The sequence below is a fragment of the Lissotriton vulgaris genome, chromosome 3_1 (genome assembly GCF_964263255.1).
Source record: "Lissotriton vulgaris chromosome 3_1, aLisVul1.2, whole genome shotgun sequence".
NCBI classification, from domain to species: Eukaryota; Metazoa; Chordata; class Amphibia; order Caudata; family Salamandridae; genus Lissotriton; species Lissotriton vulgaris.
This window is the reverse complement of record NC_141689.1, coordinates 1,025,019,161-1,025,036,499: the sequence shown is the minus strand read 5'-3', so window position 1 is coordinate 1,025,036,499 and position 17,339 is coordinate 1,025,019,161. Positions and strand designations below refer to the sequence as shown.

General features: G+C 44.7%; 1 protein-coding gene across 1 annotated transcript in view; it reads left to right on the top strand.

The window, feature by feature from the left end:
- Positions 1-10,264: 10,264 nt before the first annotated feature.
- Positions 10,265-17,339, top strand: part of LOC147727328 (acyl-coenzyme A amino acid N-acyltransferase 1-like) — a 324,055-nt gene continuing 316,980 nt past the window's right edge. Inside the window, exon 1 of the mRNA XM_086961412.1 lies at positions 10,265-10,351. Within this exon, the coding sequence (XP_086817538.1) occupies positions 10,269-10,351 (83 nt within the window). The 5' untranslated portion in view covers positions 10,265-10,268. The remainder of the gene's footprint in view (positions 10,352-17,339) is intronic.

Here is a 17,339-nt window from a genome sequence, read left to right as displayed (position 1 = left end):
AGCAGACTTTCCAACTCCCTGCACATGATGAAATCATGAAAAGATGCTAGGGCTGATTAGGTCACTCTCTCCGTAAACCCACATGAAACACCAACAGGCAAGCCCTCATCTGGAACAATCAAGGGAATAGGAAAAGAAGAAGGCTAAGAACACCTACCATCGAGGCCTTGAGGCTGACTGCAAGGAGATGGGCTACACCTGGTGTCAAATTGAAGGAAAATCACAGGAGGGAGATGGCTAGAGAGTCCTGGTTGATGGCCTATACCCCAGGAGGCATAACAGGCATAAGTAAGTAAGTAAGCTTCTGTGTCCCCATAGCCATGCAAGAGGTCAAACAACTGACCCTTGGAGTTCACTTTTTCCAGGGAACAAGGGAGAGACGTCCTTCTGAGCCTACCTCCAAGGTCACAGATAGCAGGTCCAGTCCATTTCTGATCTTTCCCAGGTCCAGAAAGTGTTCTGAGGATGGTGCCTTTGGGTACCACATTTATGCCTGGCACAAGCTAGAGGATGGGAAACAGATTCTGCCCTACTGCAAACAATCCCACAGTGCATCTTTTTCCCCAAAATCCAAGATGAGGAAACCCTTTTCCATTTGTGCAGAGCCTGTGTGCCCATCCTGAGGTGTAGCCAAGGTAATGAGCAGTCACTTTCCCTGTGGTCACTCAAAACCTGTTCTGGGAGTAGCTCCACTCCCACCGGGTTTGTCGCCCACCTAACTATGGATTAAAAGCTGGTTCCTCCCGTTCTGCCCTTACATTTACTTCTGAAAGGGCTGACTTTTTTAAAGTTAATGAAGTTCCTGGGTCCACACTAACTGGTCTACCTGTAAGGGAAGCCCCCCCACACACCCTGACCATTATTTCTGCATGTGGACCAGTTTTCACACCTCTTTCACACCGCATTCGGGCCAAGCATGGGCAATTGCTGGAGAGAAAATGCAAATTAGCCTCCTGCAGCTTCATGCAGGGTAAAGGTAACTTTCTAAAAGTTACATTTCCACTATATTTTTAATAAAAATCTGACTTCGCCATTGGATTGGATTTTCATTAAATATAACCATTATGCATGGAAGGAGTTTGTAGCCTGTACAAGTACAAAGTTATAGATTAAAGAATATAATCCATACTTTTACTTTCATATGACCAATAAAACTTTCTTACTGTTCCGAGTTACAGGGTGGGGAGGGACATCACATTTCTATCTTTTTCCTCATGAAACATGTTCCACTTTTAATTATGCACCCTACCTTATAGGCCACAAGGTGTGCATAAGGATAACTTAATTATTAGTTCAGGAAATCAGGTTTTCGTAAGGACCATTTCTCAGTGTGGCCAGCTAGATGGTTTCTTTAACTGTATATGATAGGTAATTTATCAAAAAATGTTCATGGCTTCTGCCACTGTGGGTTCCTCTTGAATGGGTCCCTGTGTACCCACTGTATTTCCTGATCTAGGTTGATATCCGGTCTATCCTTTAGGACTGTCTCCATTAGCAGTTTAATCACTAAGGCTTTAAGGTTGACCCCCTCCTCTGCTTCTGGAATGTTTAGAATCAGGAGATTTTTTCTTCTGGAGTGGTTTTCTATTCTTTCCAGATCCTCCCTAAGGCTAACATTTTCTTCAATCAATGCCTCTATACCTTTGGTATTTTTGGAGATGTCCTTCCGCATCAGGCTTGCTTCCTCTTCTAGCTTCCCTGTCCGAGCAACCACATCATCTAGTTTTTGTGCAAGTACTGTACAGGAAGCTTGAATGTCTGCTTGGTTTGCCTCTGATGTTTTAAACCAACTTTTAACCCCTTCCATGCTGATGACAGAACGGTTCCGTCATCAGCATCGGTTGAGCTGTGCTGATGACGGAACCGTTCCGTCATGACTCCGCCAGCGCAAGGCGGAGTCAGCACAGGCGGAAAATATGCCCCGCACGCAAGGGGTTAAGCTCTTCTTTAAGTTACAGAAGATTAGAAGCAGTGGAACATCTGGGATTTCTAGCATAGACTGGGGTGCCAATGAAGGCTTGGATTGTGCTAACAGACTCGATGGTGTTAACAGATTTTCTGATTGTACATTGGGACCCTTTCCACCATTGACTTTCTGGGGCCCTTCCTCAATTGCTTCTTCGTCCTTAAGAGTCAACACACTAAACATATTCTGTGTTGTAACCTGAAACTGAGTCTCTTCAACTCCATAGTTCCTTCCTATTTCTTGGCCCCTTTGTATCTTTTTTCCTGTGCTGGTATCAGGCATAATAAAGATGACCTCCCTTCTCTCAGACTCCATCGGTGAATTCAAAGGCTCCCCTGTCGTTTTACCTCCTGTATCTCCTGACGCCATTAAGTGTGTTAGAACTTTAAAGTATGTTTTTAGAGATAGGGTAACTTTAACTTGCAAAGGAGAGATTTTTTCCCCCTTCCGCGTGGGCTTTTCCCTGGCTGTCTAGTGGCTTTTCCTACGCTCACAACCTTTGGGGGAATGGTACCAGCGGTGATATCCCCGGGGGCCACCTTAGCTGGGACTAGTTTGAAATTGTGACTTACCCCAGTAGATTTCCCCAAAGTGCCACGTGCCCTGGTGCGCAGAGTGTACCTTGAAATTCTATCCGGAATTACACCAGAGGTCTCACCAACCTTCTCTGCAGACGTCACACTCACCTTCTCCGTAAGGGGAAAGTACCATGTTGGATCTTCACTCAAGCCCTTCCAACCCTCACCATCCTGCTGGGGCCCCACGAGACAGTGTAATTAAATGGGCACGAGTTTTCTCTCCAAACAGACCGGAGATACTGTATGTGGCTCGCATAGACTTGTACTGACTCTGCCCATCAGTTCCCGTGCAGCTCTGAGACGCCACAACAATCTCGCTGCCTTCAGCCACATTGGCGTTCTCCTTCCATTGTTGCAGACAAAGCACGCCTGAATCGCCTGGCTTGGAATCATTCAGGGGCATATTATCAAGGACAGGCGATACATTATCGCCGCTTTTATCAGCAGGAAACGGACGATAAAGCGGCGATAATGGCCTTGATAATATGCTCTATGAATTCCAATCGAAGCCCATGTTAAATGTGTTCACATCTAACATGGGCTTCGATTGGAATTCATAGAGCGTATTATCAAGGCCATTATCGCCGCTTTATCGGCCGTTTCCTGCCGATAAAAGCGGCGATAATGTATCGCCTGTCCTTGATAATATGCCCCTCAGTTCGGTGAGCCAGAAAGGAAGAAGAAGTCATTATTCCGGTTCGAAAAGCTTTTAGCCTGTTCAGAATATTATGCTGCGGTGGGTGAGGGTTGGCGTGGGATGCTGGAAAACCCCATTGTGTGCACCTCCTTCTCCCGGTGATCCGCAACCATTTACCTTGCGGCTGCCATGTTCCTCACGAGACCCCAAATGTACAGGTTTACCATAAAATCAGATGTATGGCTCACAACGGACCAGAAACAATGGGAACTGGGTAAAAGAATGGGAGAGCTAAACAATCTGGATGCTAAGGCCCAGGTAAAATGTCCAGCTATGCTCCTTGTCATGTGGAGCAATCAAATGCGGTCCATAGAAGAGGCAGACAGTCTGATAGACAGCATAAGGAAAGGTGGGGTTCCTGAGTAAATGAGTCATTAAGTTAGTCGAAGGATGAGTTAAAGAGTGAAATAAAATGTTTTAAAAAAAATATACACATATAAAAACATAAAAATAAATGTATATACAGTCACACATACCAGGTGGAGATAGAGGAGTGGGACGAGGGGGTGGCTTGGTTCAACTATTGAGTTTCTACGAGACAAGCCCCCTTCCTCCTGTGGTTCCAACATGCTTCCTGCCTGATAGTTTTGGGAGGGTTCTTCAAGGGGGGTTATGGGTAAAAGTGGGCAGGGTAGGGCACAGGGTGGGGAGCAGTGGGAGAAAATAAAAACATCTGCCCTCTTTTGACATATCATTAGGGTTCACTTTTAAAATAGAGAATCTGAGATCCTTGGGTTCAAGAAAGCTGGTGCACTTTAAAACAAATGGCTGAGATAGATAATAATTTACAAATCGTAAGTTGGAATGTAAATGGCCTAAGATCAAAAAATAGACAGAGATTGGTAATGAGGTATTTGGAAGATTCCAAAGCCCATGTAATCATTATACAAGAGAGCCACTTATAGCAGGGGTCTATATGTTGCTTCAGACCAATCAGAATACTCTAATGGAGTTGCAACAATAATCATCAAAGGGTCAGGAGTTGAGATCATCTCATCTAAAACTGACAGTTCAGGTAGATGGGTTCTGGCCACTCTCAAATGCTTGGGTTCCGAATTTGTGTGTGCAGGTTTTTATGGTCAAAATGTGGAGCACCCCCAGTACATAGTAGACTTGCAATTCATGCTAGCTGGAGTAACAGAACCTTTAATTATAAGGGGTGATTTTAACACTCTTTTAGACCCAACCTTAGATAGGTCTACGAGTAGGATGGGGGCCCTATCCCAAGATCCAAAGACAAGATAGGCACTTAAACATATGTTAATTGAATTGGGTTTGGTCAACCCCTGGAGATATTTAATTCAAGGCAAAAGAGGTTACACTTTTCATAGCAAAAAATATCACCATTTATCACGACTGGACTATCTGTTAGTAAATAGAGAGTAGGCTGGGAAATAAAAAGAGATTCTTATACTCTCTGGAGATATATTTCTGACCATGCTGTGGTCAGTATTTTATTGAAGGGGGTTAATTTGAGGAACAATTCGAGATGGACTTTGAAAAGATCTATTTTATTAGATCCAGATGAGGCTGTCCTTCTGAAGAAAATAACTCTAGAGTTCTTTCTGATTAACACCCATTCGGTACCAATTGGCTCACTTGGGAAACTTTTAAAGCTTATCTTTGGGGAGTCTTACACAGTCAGGTCTCGTTTAAGAATAAGAAAGAAAGGGCTGAGCTAAAGAAGTTGGAGGAAGATATCGGGACACTAGAAGGAAGAATGCAACAGGAGGTACTAAATGTACAATACAGGGAGGAGATTTTGAAAAAGCTGGAGGCAGCCAGATTCAATTATGAGATTAAACTAGATATAAAATGTAGGGAAAGGTGGGCCACTGGATGCATGCAACATTTTGAGTACGGTGAAAAAACAAGCACTACTAGCCTGGAAGTCAAGGGCTGAGAGGGCGAGAAATCACATTGGGGAGCTGGCTATTAACCCCAAGGGGGATATTACGAACAAAGAGGAGGAAATACAGTAAAGTGTGGTTTCACTTTTTTCGGAGCTATATGCAGAATCAGAGAGCCCAGATGAAGAGATCTTGAAGTGTTGGTTAAACGACGTAAGCCTCCAGGCCCTAACAATAGAGGGTAGGAATAGGGTTGACGCCCCCATCACAGAGGAGGAAATAAGAGAGCAGCTTCAACATATGAAGAACCGAAAGGCGGCAGGCCCTATCTCCGTACCGGCCGAGATCTATAAGTTGATAGTTGACGAGATAGTGCCGGAAATGAAAGCTCAATTTAATTCAGTCTATAAGGAGGAAGGGCTGACCCCTATTTCTTGGAGAGAGACCATTATCACCTTGATTTTAAAACCTGCCAAGGACCCGAAGAGGCCTGATTCATATCGGCCAATCTCCCTACTGAACGCAGATTAAACGACGTAGGCCTCTCGGCCCTAACAATAGAGGGTAGGAACAAGGTTGGCGCCCCCATCACAGAGGGGGAAATAAGAGAGCAGCTTCAACATATGAAGAACGGAAAGGCGGCAGGCCCTATCTCCGTACCGGCCGAGATCTATAAGTTGATAGTTGACGAGATAGTGCTGGAAATGAAAGCTCAATTGAATTCAGTCTATAAGGAAGAAGGGCGGCTGACCTATATTTCTTGGAGAGAGGCCATTATCACCTTGATTTTAAAACTGGCCAAGGACCCCAAGAGGCCTGATTCATATCGACCAATCTCCCTACTAAATGTAGATCATAAAATTTATACTGGCATTTTGGCTGGGAGATTTTCCAAGGTGGCCCCCAGTTGAGACATATAGATCAGAGAGGTTTTGTCCCGAAGAGACAAATACAAGAACTCACGCTGTCACTAATAGGAACAATAGACCTAGCAGTTGCTCCATCGATCCCATTGGCGGTGATCACTATGGACGCCGCCAAGGCTTTTGATCGTATCAGCTGGGTATTTCTTTGGGCTGTCTTAGGCACTATGGGTTTTAGTACTGTGTTTATCAGGGTAAGGCAAAATTTATACTAGCACCCTACCGCCAAAATCCTCCTAAATGGCTCCTTGACAAGGAGTTTTAATATTCATAGAGGGATGAGACAGGGTTGACCCCTGTCTCCCCTCCTTTTCGATATATAAATCGAACCTCTGGTGCACATTCTAAGAACAGATGATCAGATTATGATCATATTATGTGAATTGAAAATTGTAAACTGTAATGCATTACAAATGCAAGACAGGACACAGAATTATTGTGTGCATTTAAATTCAAAGCATCACCAACAACACAGGAAACCGTGTTAGAAGGGGAGGACACACCAGAAAATGAGGATGAGGCAGGGCAGGAGGAGCAGGGCGAAGCGAGACCAGCAAACCCTGCACCATGCAGACAGAGCAACATAATGCCACCACTACCACTACTGGAGGCAGAGGCAACAGACACAGCAGGAGAGGCACAGCCAGTCCAGAGGCAGCGTGCAGGACAGCCGATAACACAGTCCCCTGTGCAATCCGGAGAAGGGAGTGGGTGGTGATGCAGGGCACGGCCCTCCGCCAGCACTGCTCCTGTTGACGAAGACATGGTGTCTCGGGCCTTGAAGGCAGCATGCTGAAAGCACAGTGCCTGCAAGTAAAAGGAATAAGATCAATACAGCATCAATTGGGTGCACACAATCATTACATGACAGAGTTGCGGCTTTGTGTAATGGCATTGACAGGTGCATTGGAAGGACTGTGCAGGGAGATAAGGAGAGACAGGGCAGCCAGGCGCAGGGAGAGACATCATCATCACACCCGGCTGTACTTGTACACAACAGCTGTCAACCGCCAGACACCGGCACATCCCTGCTCACCCGAAGATGTGTCAGTATGCAGCATGAGATGGCCCACTGCTGCCAGGATGGGGCAGGAGCCTGGTGCAGGTTACACATGCCATGGACCAGATGCGCGCAGCTGCCACAGGTGGCATAGGGCCACTTAGCACAGTGGATACGGACGAACACTCCAGCAGGAGAAGCATCACTCCACCACTTCCACCAGACAGACGCCAGAGTGCGCACCAGGGGAGAGTAGATGAGGACTCCAGGGAGGGCAGTGGGCAGCCTGAGCGAGGAGCAAAAGGGCGTGCATGCAGGAGGTGAAGATACATCAGGGACTTATGGCTATGTGTGAAGCAACACATTCCATATGGACTTATTGACTGATAGAAATACTTGCACTGCGGCACAAACATTTGCAAGCAATCACAATAAAGACACGCTGTGTGACAGATGTATTCCTGTAGCAAAGGAAATAAACATAACAGTTAAGCACCATTCTTTGGCATTGTGTGCTCATTACTCACTTAGAAGTAGTTCTGTGTGATCTCATCTCATCTCAGTCGCCTGGCAGCTGCCCCGGCACCACCTGCTGGTCTGCGACATGGAGTTGGTTCTTCCTCATCTGATGTGTCTGAATCTGTCAGATCCACTGGGGTGCCTTTCTTGCTAGCGATGTTGTGTAGCATTGCACAGGCAACAACGATTTTGCAACATGTCTCAGAGCTGTATTGTAGCGCACCTCCACTCTTATGGAGGCAGCGGAAACGGCTCTTAAGGATTCCAAAGGTCATCTCAATGGCACAGTGTGTGGCTCTGTGGGCGCTGTTGTACCTCCGATCAGCTGCTGTGGCTGGATTCAGGTACGGTGTGAGGATGTAGTTATGTACAGCATACGCACTGTCACCTGCAGGGGGTAAGTAGATGTATGTTCAATACTGTCATGCCAGTTCAAACTTTTACTGGTTGTGTGTTTGTAAGCCATGCATTTACCTAGCAGGTAGCCCTCTCCAAACTTGCCATTTGTGTGTCTGCGATTTAATCCACAGTGGTGAAACATGAATGAGTCGTGTGTGCTTCCTGGGTATTTTGCCACAATATCAGTGATTATATGTTTGGAGTTGCACAATACCTGGATGTCCAGGAAATGATATGACTTTCTGGTCCTAAATACATACTCATTCTGTGATGGGGTTAGAGTGCGACATGGGTCCCATCTACGCAGCCAATGACGTGGGGGAATTGGGCTATTTGGTAGACTTCCTGCTTGGTCTGATCTAGTGCCTGTTGTGTGCTGGGAAATTGGATGTGGTGATGCAGCCTCTGAACCATTGTATCAAGGAAAGCTTGGAAGAAGAGTGAAAGTGCACTCTGAGAGACCCCTCCTGCTGTGGCGATCACCCCCTGAAAACTCCTGGATGCTAGGAGGTGCAGTGAGCACAGAACCTGGACATGGGTGGGAATGGTGTGTGCCCTGCATGTGGGGTGTTTTAGTATGGGTGTCAGCTCCTCTATTAAATCCAAGATGCTGTCTGGGTGCAGCCTGTTGTTCACATGGATCTCCTCCTCAGTCAGCTGGAAGAGGGTGATGCGTGCTCTGTAGAGCCTTTCTTGGCATCTCCTTCTCTGTGTAGCATCTCTGATTCATCAGCCTCCTGGCTATCACATACAGGCCAGCCATGGTGGGAAATCCCAGTGGCATTGTGGGTCTGTTTGAATAGGTAGCACCTGGTTACCACCTGCTCAGAGTTGGTGGTGATCGAGAAGCGCAAAATTGCGAATTTCGTAAAATCGCAAATTGTGACTTTTAGCTACATCTCAATTTGCGAATTCACAGTTAGCAGGAACGGTATTGCGGATATCGCAAATGCTTTGCTGCAGATTGCGATTTCGCAAAATAATTCGCAGAATCATTGGAACGCAAAAATGATAATCGCTACATTAGCGCAGCAGAAACCTTTCCTACATAGGAACAGTCTGTTTTGCGATCGCATACACCCTGATTTTTGCAAATCGCAGTGTTTGCGATCGTAAAACAGCTTCCTACATATAGCCCTAAGTGATTTGCCCAGAATCACGGGATGTTGAGCGTTGTTGCCGAGACTCGAACATGGTTCCCCAAGTCCGAGGTCAACCACTCTATCTGTAGTGCTACATCTTCTGTCTAACACTGTTGTACTGTTGCAGAAATTTACAGTGTGCAAGCTACAGTAAGAAAGAACTGAACTACTGCAGCATGCCTATATAAATAAACCCAAAGCCCAAACATTACAGACTAAGCCAAACAAAAAAATATATTTACATTTTCGGTAAACTGCACACAAAAAATGTCTTCAACTAAGAGGGGGAACAGAAGAGCCAGGTGCTTAAATATCTTTTGCTAACAGAATTTGTAGCAGAGATATAGCAGACTATGGCTAAAATTGCCCTGCGAGTTAGCACACCTGCCACAGATTTATTTGCAAAATGCAAACTTTCAGTTCTGGCAGGCCAAATCAGCATTTCATACTTGAGAAAGCTGCCAATACTGACCTGTGGAAAAGCACAAAATATTATTGGTGGTAAGGAACAATGTTCACACACGAAACAGTATTAAAAAAATAGAATACATATTATGGGAATGATTTTCTGACTGACCAACTGGTCTTTTGTGGAACTTGAAGAACCACTAATTGAACTAAGGTGTTGATTAGTTTGTCCTGGAAAAATAACACTTGCAGCCGCAATACACTGGATATATTCAGAAACTTCATTATAAACAGGTTGGTACATGCAACCTGTATGGCTTGCTCTCCTATTACTCGGGTTTTGAAGTGCGCATTAAAATGCCATTTGCATTAATATCAGCATTAATTAATTGCTATTTTTATTTAGAGAGTTGTATAGAGTGCGAACAAGACCAACGGCATAAGAGCACTGTACAGAAAGAACCCCAATCACCGATGTGTCTCAGGAGGGATAGTGTTCCAGATTCTGAGGGCTGACCCAGAGAACATGTGGTCGAATTTAATATTAATATGACGTTCTTCACTATTGTTAGTATTAATATTGCCAGTATTAGTAGTTATTAGTGTTAGTACTACTATTGCAATGTATTTCTTTGTATTTATTAACACTATAATTACCATAGTTGATTTAGTACTTATTTCACTGCTAGCGTGCACTTTCTTATCCCCTCTAAATTGTTCATTGAAGAATGCCTGTTTTAGGCTGCTTTCTCTATCTGTTTGAGCTTCCTTCATTGCATAACCCTGATGAGGTCATCTACTTTTATCTCTGAACTGCGACAAAGGCGATTGCCACACTTTTGGGTGCACAGCGACAGAGCAGGTCCTGGGTGAGTAGCGCTGAGGTGGGAAGAGGCAAGGCAGCATGAGCAGAATTAATAGTGTACTCACATAAAATACGTAGTTTTACTGTTGTGTGTAATAATTATTGCATTTTGTAGTTGCAATTTTATACAAAGGAGAGCACAGTGTACTATATTTGAATTTCTTACAGGCCAGCTGCACCTACGTTCTAGTTTAAACTGTAGTATGTGAAATGTGTCTGGCGAAAGCTACTGCACCCGGTGTGGTGGTAAAGTATATTTTACAACTACAACGGTATTGGAGATCAGTACTGCAAGCATCGGTTTCATAACACTAGTATTGTCTTCAATTAATAAAATATGTCTACGTTTTCCTGAGGATTGACATTTAAGCTAATATTCTGTAGAAGAGCTGGGGGATATAAAAACAGTATGTTAGAAGCAAAATCATTTCAGGAATATGTTGTACTATGGTATGATACCTAAGGTATCCTTACTGTGCTCGTTATGTGCATGTGTTAGGCTATACATGCTCAAAGAAATGAGGGGCATATTATCAAGGGCTTTATCTCCGCTTTTTTGGCTTAAAAAGCCAAAAAAGCAGAGATAAAACTATCGCCCTGTTTACAAGAGGGTGCTAACATGCATAATCGCATGTTAGCACCCTTTTTCCCAACGCCTCCCTTTGCAACTCTAATGAGATGCAAAGTGGGCGTACCCCAGATGGACTACCTTGTAAAATATCGCTGATGTTCACATCGCAAAATTTACAAGGCAGCCCACAGGATTTTAGCGCACATTAGATTTTAGCAAAAAAGGCGATTTTCGCCAAAAATTAACGTCTGCTAAAATCCAGACTTACCTATGCTTTACATAGAGTGTGGATTATGCTGATACGACGGCAGGGTCGTATCAGCAAGGTTATCGCCATTTTGCAGGGAACATCGCTGGGAAAGCAGTGATGTTCCCTGCGAAACAGCTATAACTGGAATTTGTATCGCCCTGGAGAAACGTGTTGTTAATAATGCGCTAAATTCCAGAGATACCCTGCAATAAAAAATGTATCGCTACGCACTGACAGCGACGTTAATAATATGCCCCTGAACCTGCAGTAGGCACAGCGCAAGAGTGCAGGGTCCAAATGTGCTTTCAGAGTTGCTCATCCACTGCGGTGCTTTAAACTGGTGAAAGCAAGCAGCCTACAAACGCTGGGCATTCATGCATATGTATAATAAGGCAAGTTAAGTCTAACCTTATACAAACAACTATTCCTGGGCTTGGGAGAAGCAGATCAGCAGCCAAGCAAATCAACCGGGATATTAGTGTCAAAATAACTCGTGTCGTTTCTAGAGCCTAATGTGAATGGTTTATTTTTATTAACATTCAGGCGGTGTGGTTATTTTTGTGACCCAGGGCAAATTTGTTTCTAATGCGTATTATTTTCTGAATAGGTTATTTTGAGATCTGGCTTCACATCTTGCTGTCAACATAACAAGCAAATTATAGCATATAAAAAGGGTTTTGGGCCAGTCACCTACGGCCATAAAATTGCTTAATTTAGTTAGATTAGCCCCCTTACGGGAGTGATTTACTCTGCTGTCTACCACGTTTTTGATCGGACAGCAGAATTTCACGGGTTATAAAAAAGATTCCTTGCATTTATATTTGGTGATGATTTGAAAATTATTTTTGCTGGATGCGTGGATGTTAAATAAATAGTGGTAGTGCAAAAAAAATGTTTAAATATTGTTTTGTTCTTGCTTTTGGCATTTTCTACTGGTGGTGGGGTAAAAATAGTTCCTCTCAATGCAATTGATTGTGTAAAATGGCTACTATGTTACCGTCAAGATGCATCAACCATCTAATATGTTAAGTGGTCTTAGATCGATTCAGAGTACAGAAAACCTTTTCTTGTGACCTCATGCCTTTAAAAAGGAATGCACAATCCTTTTCTGAGAGTGTGAAAAGAGTTTTGAGTTCTCTTCTACTAAATCTATACACCAACCGCCAGATTCATCAAGAACACATTTTGCGATTCCTGAATAGCGAAAAATACCGATTCGCTATTAAGGAATAGCAAAATGCTATTCATTAAGAAATCACTTAAAAAATAGCGATTTCTAATAATTCCTTAATTGCGAGTTGCAAATTGCGAGTCGCAACTAAGGAATATCTCCCCATTCATTCCTATGGGCCTAGAGGCCCATAGGAATGAATGGGAAGACCATCTCAATATGCTAATCGCAATTAGCGATTCGCAAATTGAGATTGCGATTTCAAGGGTGCAGGGGTGTCCAAAGGACACCCTGTTGCACCCCTGAAATTGATTTGTGCACATATGTTGCGCACACACATGCACTTAGGGCATGTGTGTGCGCAACATGAAACTTTGAAAAATGCATTTTAGTGCATTTTTTAAAGTTTTTGCTATTTACCACGTAGTTAGACTTCGCGGTAAATAGCGGCCTCAGATTGCGAATTCACAATTTTAAAATGGTTCATGAATTGCATTTAAGGAATCTCAAATTGAGATTCCTTAAATGCAATTAATCGCAATTTAGCAATTTCTAGAATTGGGATTTTTGCATTTGGGATGATGAATCCCAAATGCAAAAATAGCGCTTGCAAAGGGTCAGATTCTCAGAATATGGCCCTTTCCGAGCCGATTTTAGTTTGAAGAATCTGGCTGCAAATCCTTACTGGTGAGTGTTAGATCCTTGTAGATTATAGATGTAGGTTTATTTAACTTAGTTGCAGGTTACAGGTAATGCCCCACCAGGAGCAGCATCCTTGCTGCTCAGTCCATCCACTCAAACTTACTGCATCCAAAAACAAACACTCTCAACATTCTAATGACCTCACACACTGGCAGAGCAGTAGGGAATAGAACATCAAAAAATAACAATGGGGAAGATGCATCATACTAAACAGTAGATTACAACACATCTCCCCCCTTATAAAGACAATAGAAAATACAATGGAATGTAGGGTGGTAAAATCCACAAGCAATACGTCCCACAGATTCAAAAATACAAGTTTACAAAAAACACAAAACTTCTCTGCTCATCCATCAGGGAAAACTAACTACCCGTTCACACAATACAAATTTAACAATATACATTTACTAATTCTTCTGGGAAAACTAACTACCTGTTCCTCTGCACAACACAATACACCTTGGCAGGACCAGGGATTCTTTTACCCTCTACTGCATTGGGGTGTAACCCACGTGTCCCCTTCACAATTCACTTAAGCAAGACCAGGGCATCATCTACCCTCTACTGCATTGGGGTGCAACACACATACCCCCTTTACAATTCATTTAAGCAGGACCAGGTCTTCACCTACTCTCTACTGCATTGAGGTGTAACCACGTACCCACTAAAAGATTGGGCTTCACACACTGCCCCTACATCCTTAACCCCTTAGAAGGATGGTCAAACATGGCCTCACTTCAGGACCAAGATAGCTCAGTCTCTCTGCCTTCAGGGAACATAACAGGACAAGGATAACAGGACAAGGAAGGATACTAAACATGACACCAACATGTCTCTCAACATATGTTATTGCTACAGGACCAAGGACACACACTTCTCCCCATACCACTTCCATATAGGACCTGGGGTAATACAAAACCACAGTAAATATTAATAATGACACTAACATGTCACAGCTGCATATACCACTGCAGCATACAAGCACACAAATAAAACATTCCACAACAATTCAGCATGGCTTGAAAACTTCAGCACACTATACACACGCAAACATTCTGGTACCCAATATTCAACATTGCATTCTGAAATCAGCATTTAACCCCTCCCACGCTTGTGACAAAACCGTTCAGTCACGCCCCTCGGGTGGGCTGTGCTGGTGACGGAATGGTTATGTCACGGCCTGCTCGCCGCGCCTGCGCAGCGCTGATTTCACGCCTGTGCGGCGCGTTCTATTGAGCGGGCGGGGCAGTGACGGAACTGCTCCGTCACAAGCACAGCTTACCCAAGGGGCGTGACGGAGTGGTTTTGTCACCAGCGCGGCAGCGCCGGGCTGCCACCCCCCGCCCCTTAGCACTGCGGCGGAATAGCGGCCCCAGTGAAAGGGTTAAGCATCAGTACAGAAATGAGCATTAAACTCATCAGCATTAGCATAGCATTTCTCAATTCAATACAACATTAAAAATTAATCCCAGCAGCGGTAGGCATACACTTAAACTTGGCTCTTCAAGTGTCTCATCTCCAACGCTCATTGTAGGTACTTACTTCACGATGAACATTATGCAGGTTTGATGCTCCTTACCACCAGTTTGCTCCACAACAGTGTTTCTTTCAAATACGAACAGGTTCAGTGCACATAAGTAATGGTGCGTTAATGTGTTATATCAGCCTGTTCAATTGTGAAGAAACCGAACCTTCCCATGGTAGACCCGGATACATTCCGTAAATGATGCTTGATTGAGATAGCCACCACAGTACCTTACAAACACTCAGCTGCCATTCCCTACAATGTTCACACATTTGGCTCCTGTTTCTCACACCACACCACCTGACAATGCCTTTTAGTCAGAATGAGACTCCATGGTGTTCATATAATGCCTTCAGTGCACTTGACGCACATAAGTAACATTTGAACTTCTTCCTTGTTTCTTAAAAGAGCACCTTCTGATTTGTCCAATCAGCTGCAAGATCCCTTCAGTCAATGAAAGAAGGTTTTTCTGGAAGAGCATCCCATGGTGAGCTCCCTTCCGCGTGACACAATGCCGCAACAGAACCAGAATACTTCAGTCTCACACCTAACCCACAGACCAACAAGAATGTTGACTGTAAGCCGGTGACACGAGCTTATCTCCGCAGCACATTGAGAACATGGACGCTCTTCCATGACAACAATTCATCAGCACATGCACTCCACAGCGAAATCAGGCAATGACGTGCAACCAAAGACAGGGCGCCCAATCGAATTTCAAAAGTATACTTCCCTGACAATGTTAGGGGAATACACTTTACTTCACTCTTCTCAGGCTCACTAGTGACCCTTTAACACAAATAATCCAGGGACTCCAGTCACAGTTGCTTCAGTCCGTACACATTTAGCCAGTACAATTCTCACTTGCTTCCAGTATGGTCTCCACCAAAACGTCTCGCACACATGAGCAAATGCAGAACAATCCAACTGCAGACTTTGTAGATTAAATGACTTGCCTTGAAGTCAAACAGATCACATGCCCTCCAACTTCAGTAGATTTCAGGATTCAATCTCTATTCACGTTTCCCTTTAGTTATCACAATGCATTTAGTTTGTCACTTTCCTCCACTGCCAGTTCTTAAAAACAATACACTGCAAGTCCACTCCAATTGAATGCAGCACATTCATTCCAATTGAACACTACCAATTCTTGTAAATGCTACCAGACCACTTAAGTAACAGATACACACCAAGAACTTCTCTTGAATGTAGGCTGTCCAGTGAAAAGGACGCTGGTGGGGCTACCAGAGTGGTTCTCTTTCCTTCCGGCTTTAATTTCTTTTTCTTGTAGTCTTCCTCTTTTTTCTTCTATCTATTCTATTTTTCCCATGTGAAGATTCTATTTTCAGTCATCACCATTATTACAAATACAATAGATCATTTTAGGTTATAGATGCAGGTTTATTTAACTTAGTTACAGGCTACGGGTAACACCCCGCCAGTACCAGAATCCTTGCTGCTCAGCCCATCCACTCCAACTGACCGCACCCAAACACAAACACTCTGAACAGGCAACCCCCCCCCGCCTAGGAGAGGGGCGCCCTTAGTTGCACCATGTGACTTAGCCCCCTATGGGTTAGCTAAGTATTGAGTAAGGAGGGACCTTGATGTCAGCAGGGCGTGCAAGATTGTAGGGTAAGTTATTTAAGGCTGAGCCTGGCAGTAGTCTGCCTCTTTGTCCCCTCAGACCTCCAGCAAGCATTAGAGGCACGTCGTTGACGGGGACTTCGTTGACCGGTCGGCGGTGTGCAGCGTGGCACAGGAGGTATGAGGGGGCCTAGGCGTAGCGTTTCAATAAGTTATGATAGTTGGTATAGTGTTTGTACTTCTAGGCGTTAAAAGCGCCTTCGCGTCACATAGATGCAGCGCGGGTATGGCTAGGGGGTCCTGCGGCGTAGGCGGGGGACGTGCCCTTGTTCTCACTGTTGGATCTCTGGGATAACGTTTCGATTAGTATGTTTTGTTATGCATTACGTTATAAACCTAGCCGTGGAAAGCGCCATCGCGTCGCATAGAATCGGTATGTAACGTGAGGTGGTAGACTCCTGACCGTGTTTTATCTGTGTTTAATAATAGATGGGGACCGCAGGGAGTTCACTGTGCAGGGATTACAGGTATGCTTTTTAGGTGCAAAATAATACGTGTTAAGGGATCGCTCGGGTAGCGGGGAGTGATAAGTGTGGCATGGGACAGCGATGTCCTTCTACCGAGAGTGTTGCATCGAGGGAGATACACGAGGCTGTTATCTGTGCATTTGTTGCTGTCCCGATGGGTGGAAAGCGCGCCCAGGTGTAGGGGGCTTGGCTTCACAGTATGAGTTTCGATTCTGTGGTAGCGCTCTAGCTGTTCCGCTACCGGAACAGGAAGGGGAGCAACAGGAAGCGGAAGGCAGCCATCTTGTTGAGGCGCCGACCGCTAACACAACGGTCAGGATTCCCGGCGCTCCGGCGTAATAAAGTAAAAGTTAATTTGCTAACTGCGTGTACGTGGATTCTTTCACCATACCACAATGGCGACGAGGCTCAGCGAGTGACACCCGCGCACCTCCTGCTTCCCAGCACAGCGCCAGAGCAGGAGTAATCGCCGGAGCGTGGCAGAGGTCCCGACCTAGGAGAGGAAAAGAGCGCGAAACGGCGCCGCCCCCCCCCCCCAGCACAACCTCACAAGCCTGCAAGTATACTACCATAAGCCCTGCCTGCGAGGGGATAAAGGACTGGAAGGGGGTTTCAGCAAAAGCACACAGGGGGCACAGGAGGAAGCTACTTAACCCGGT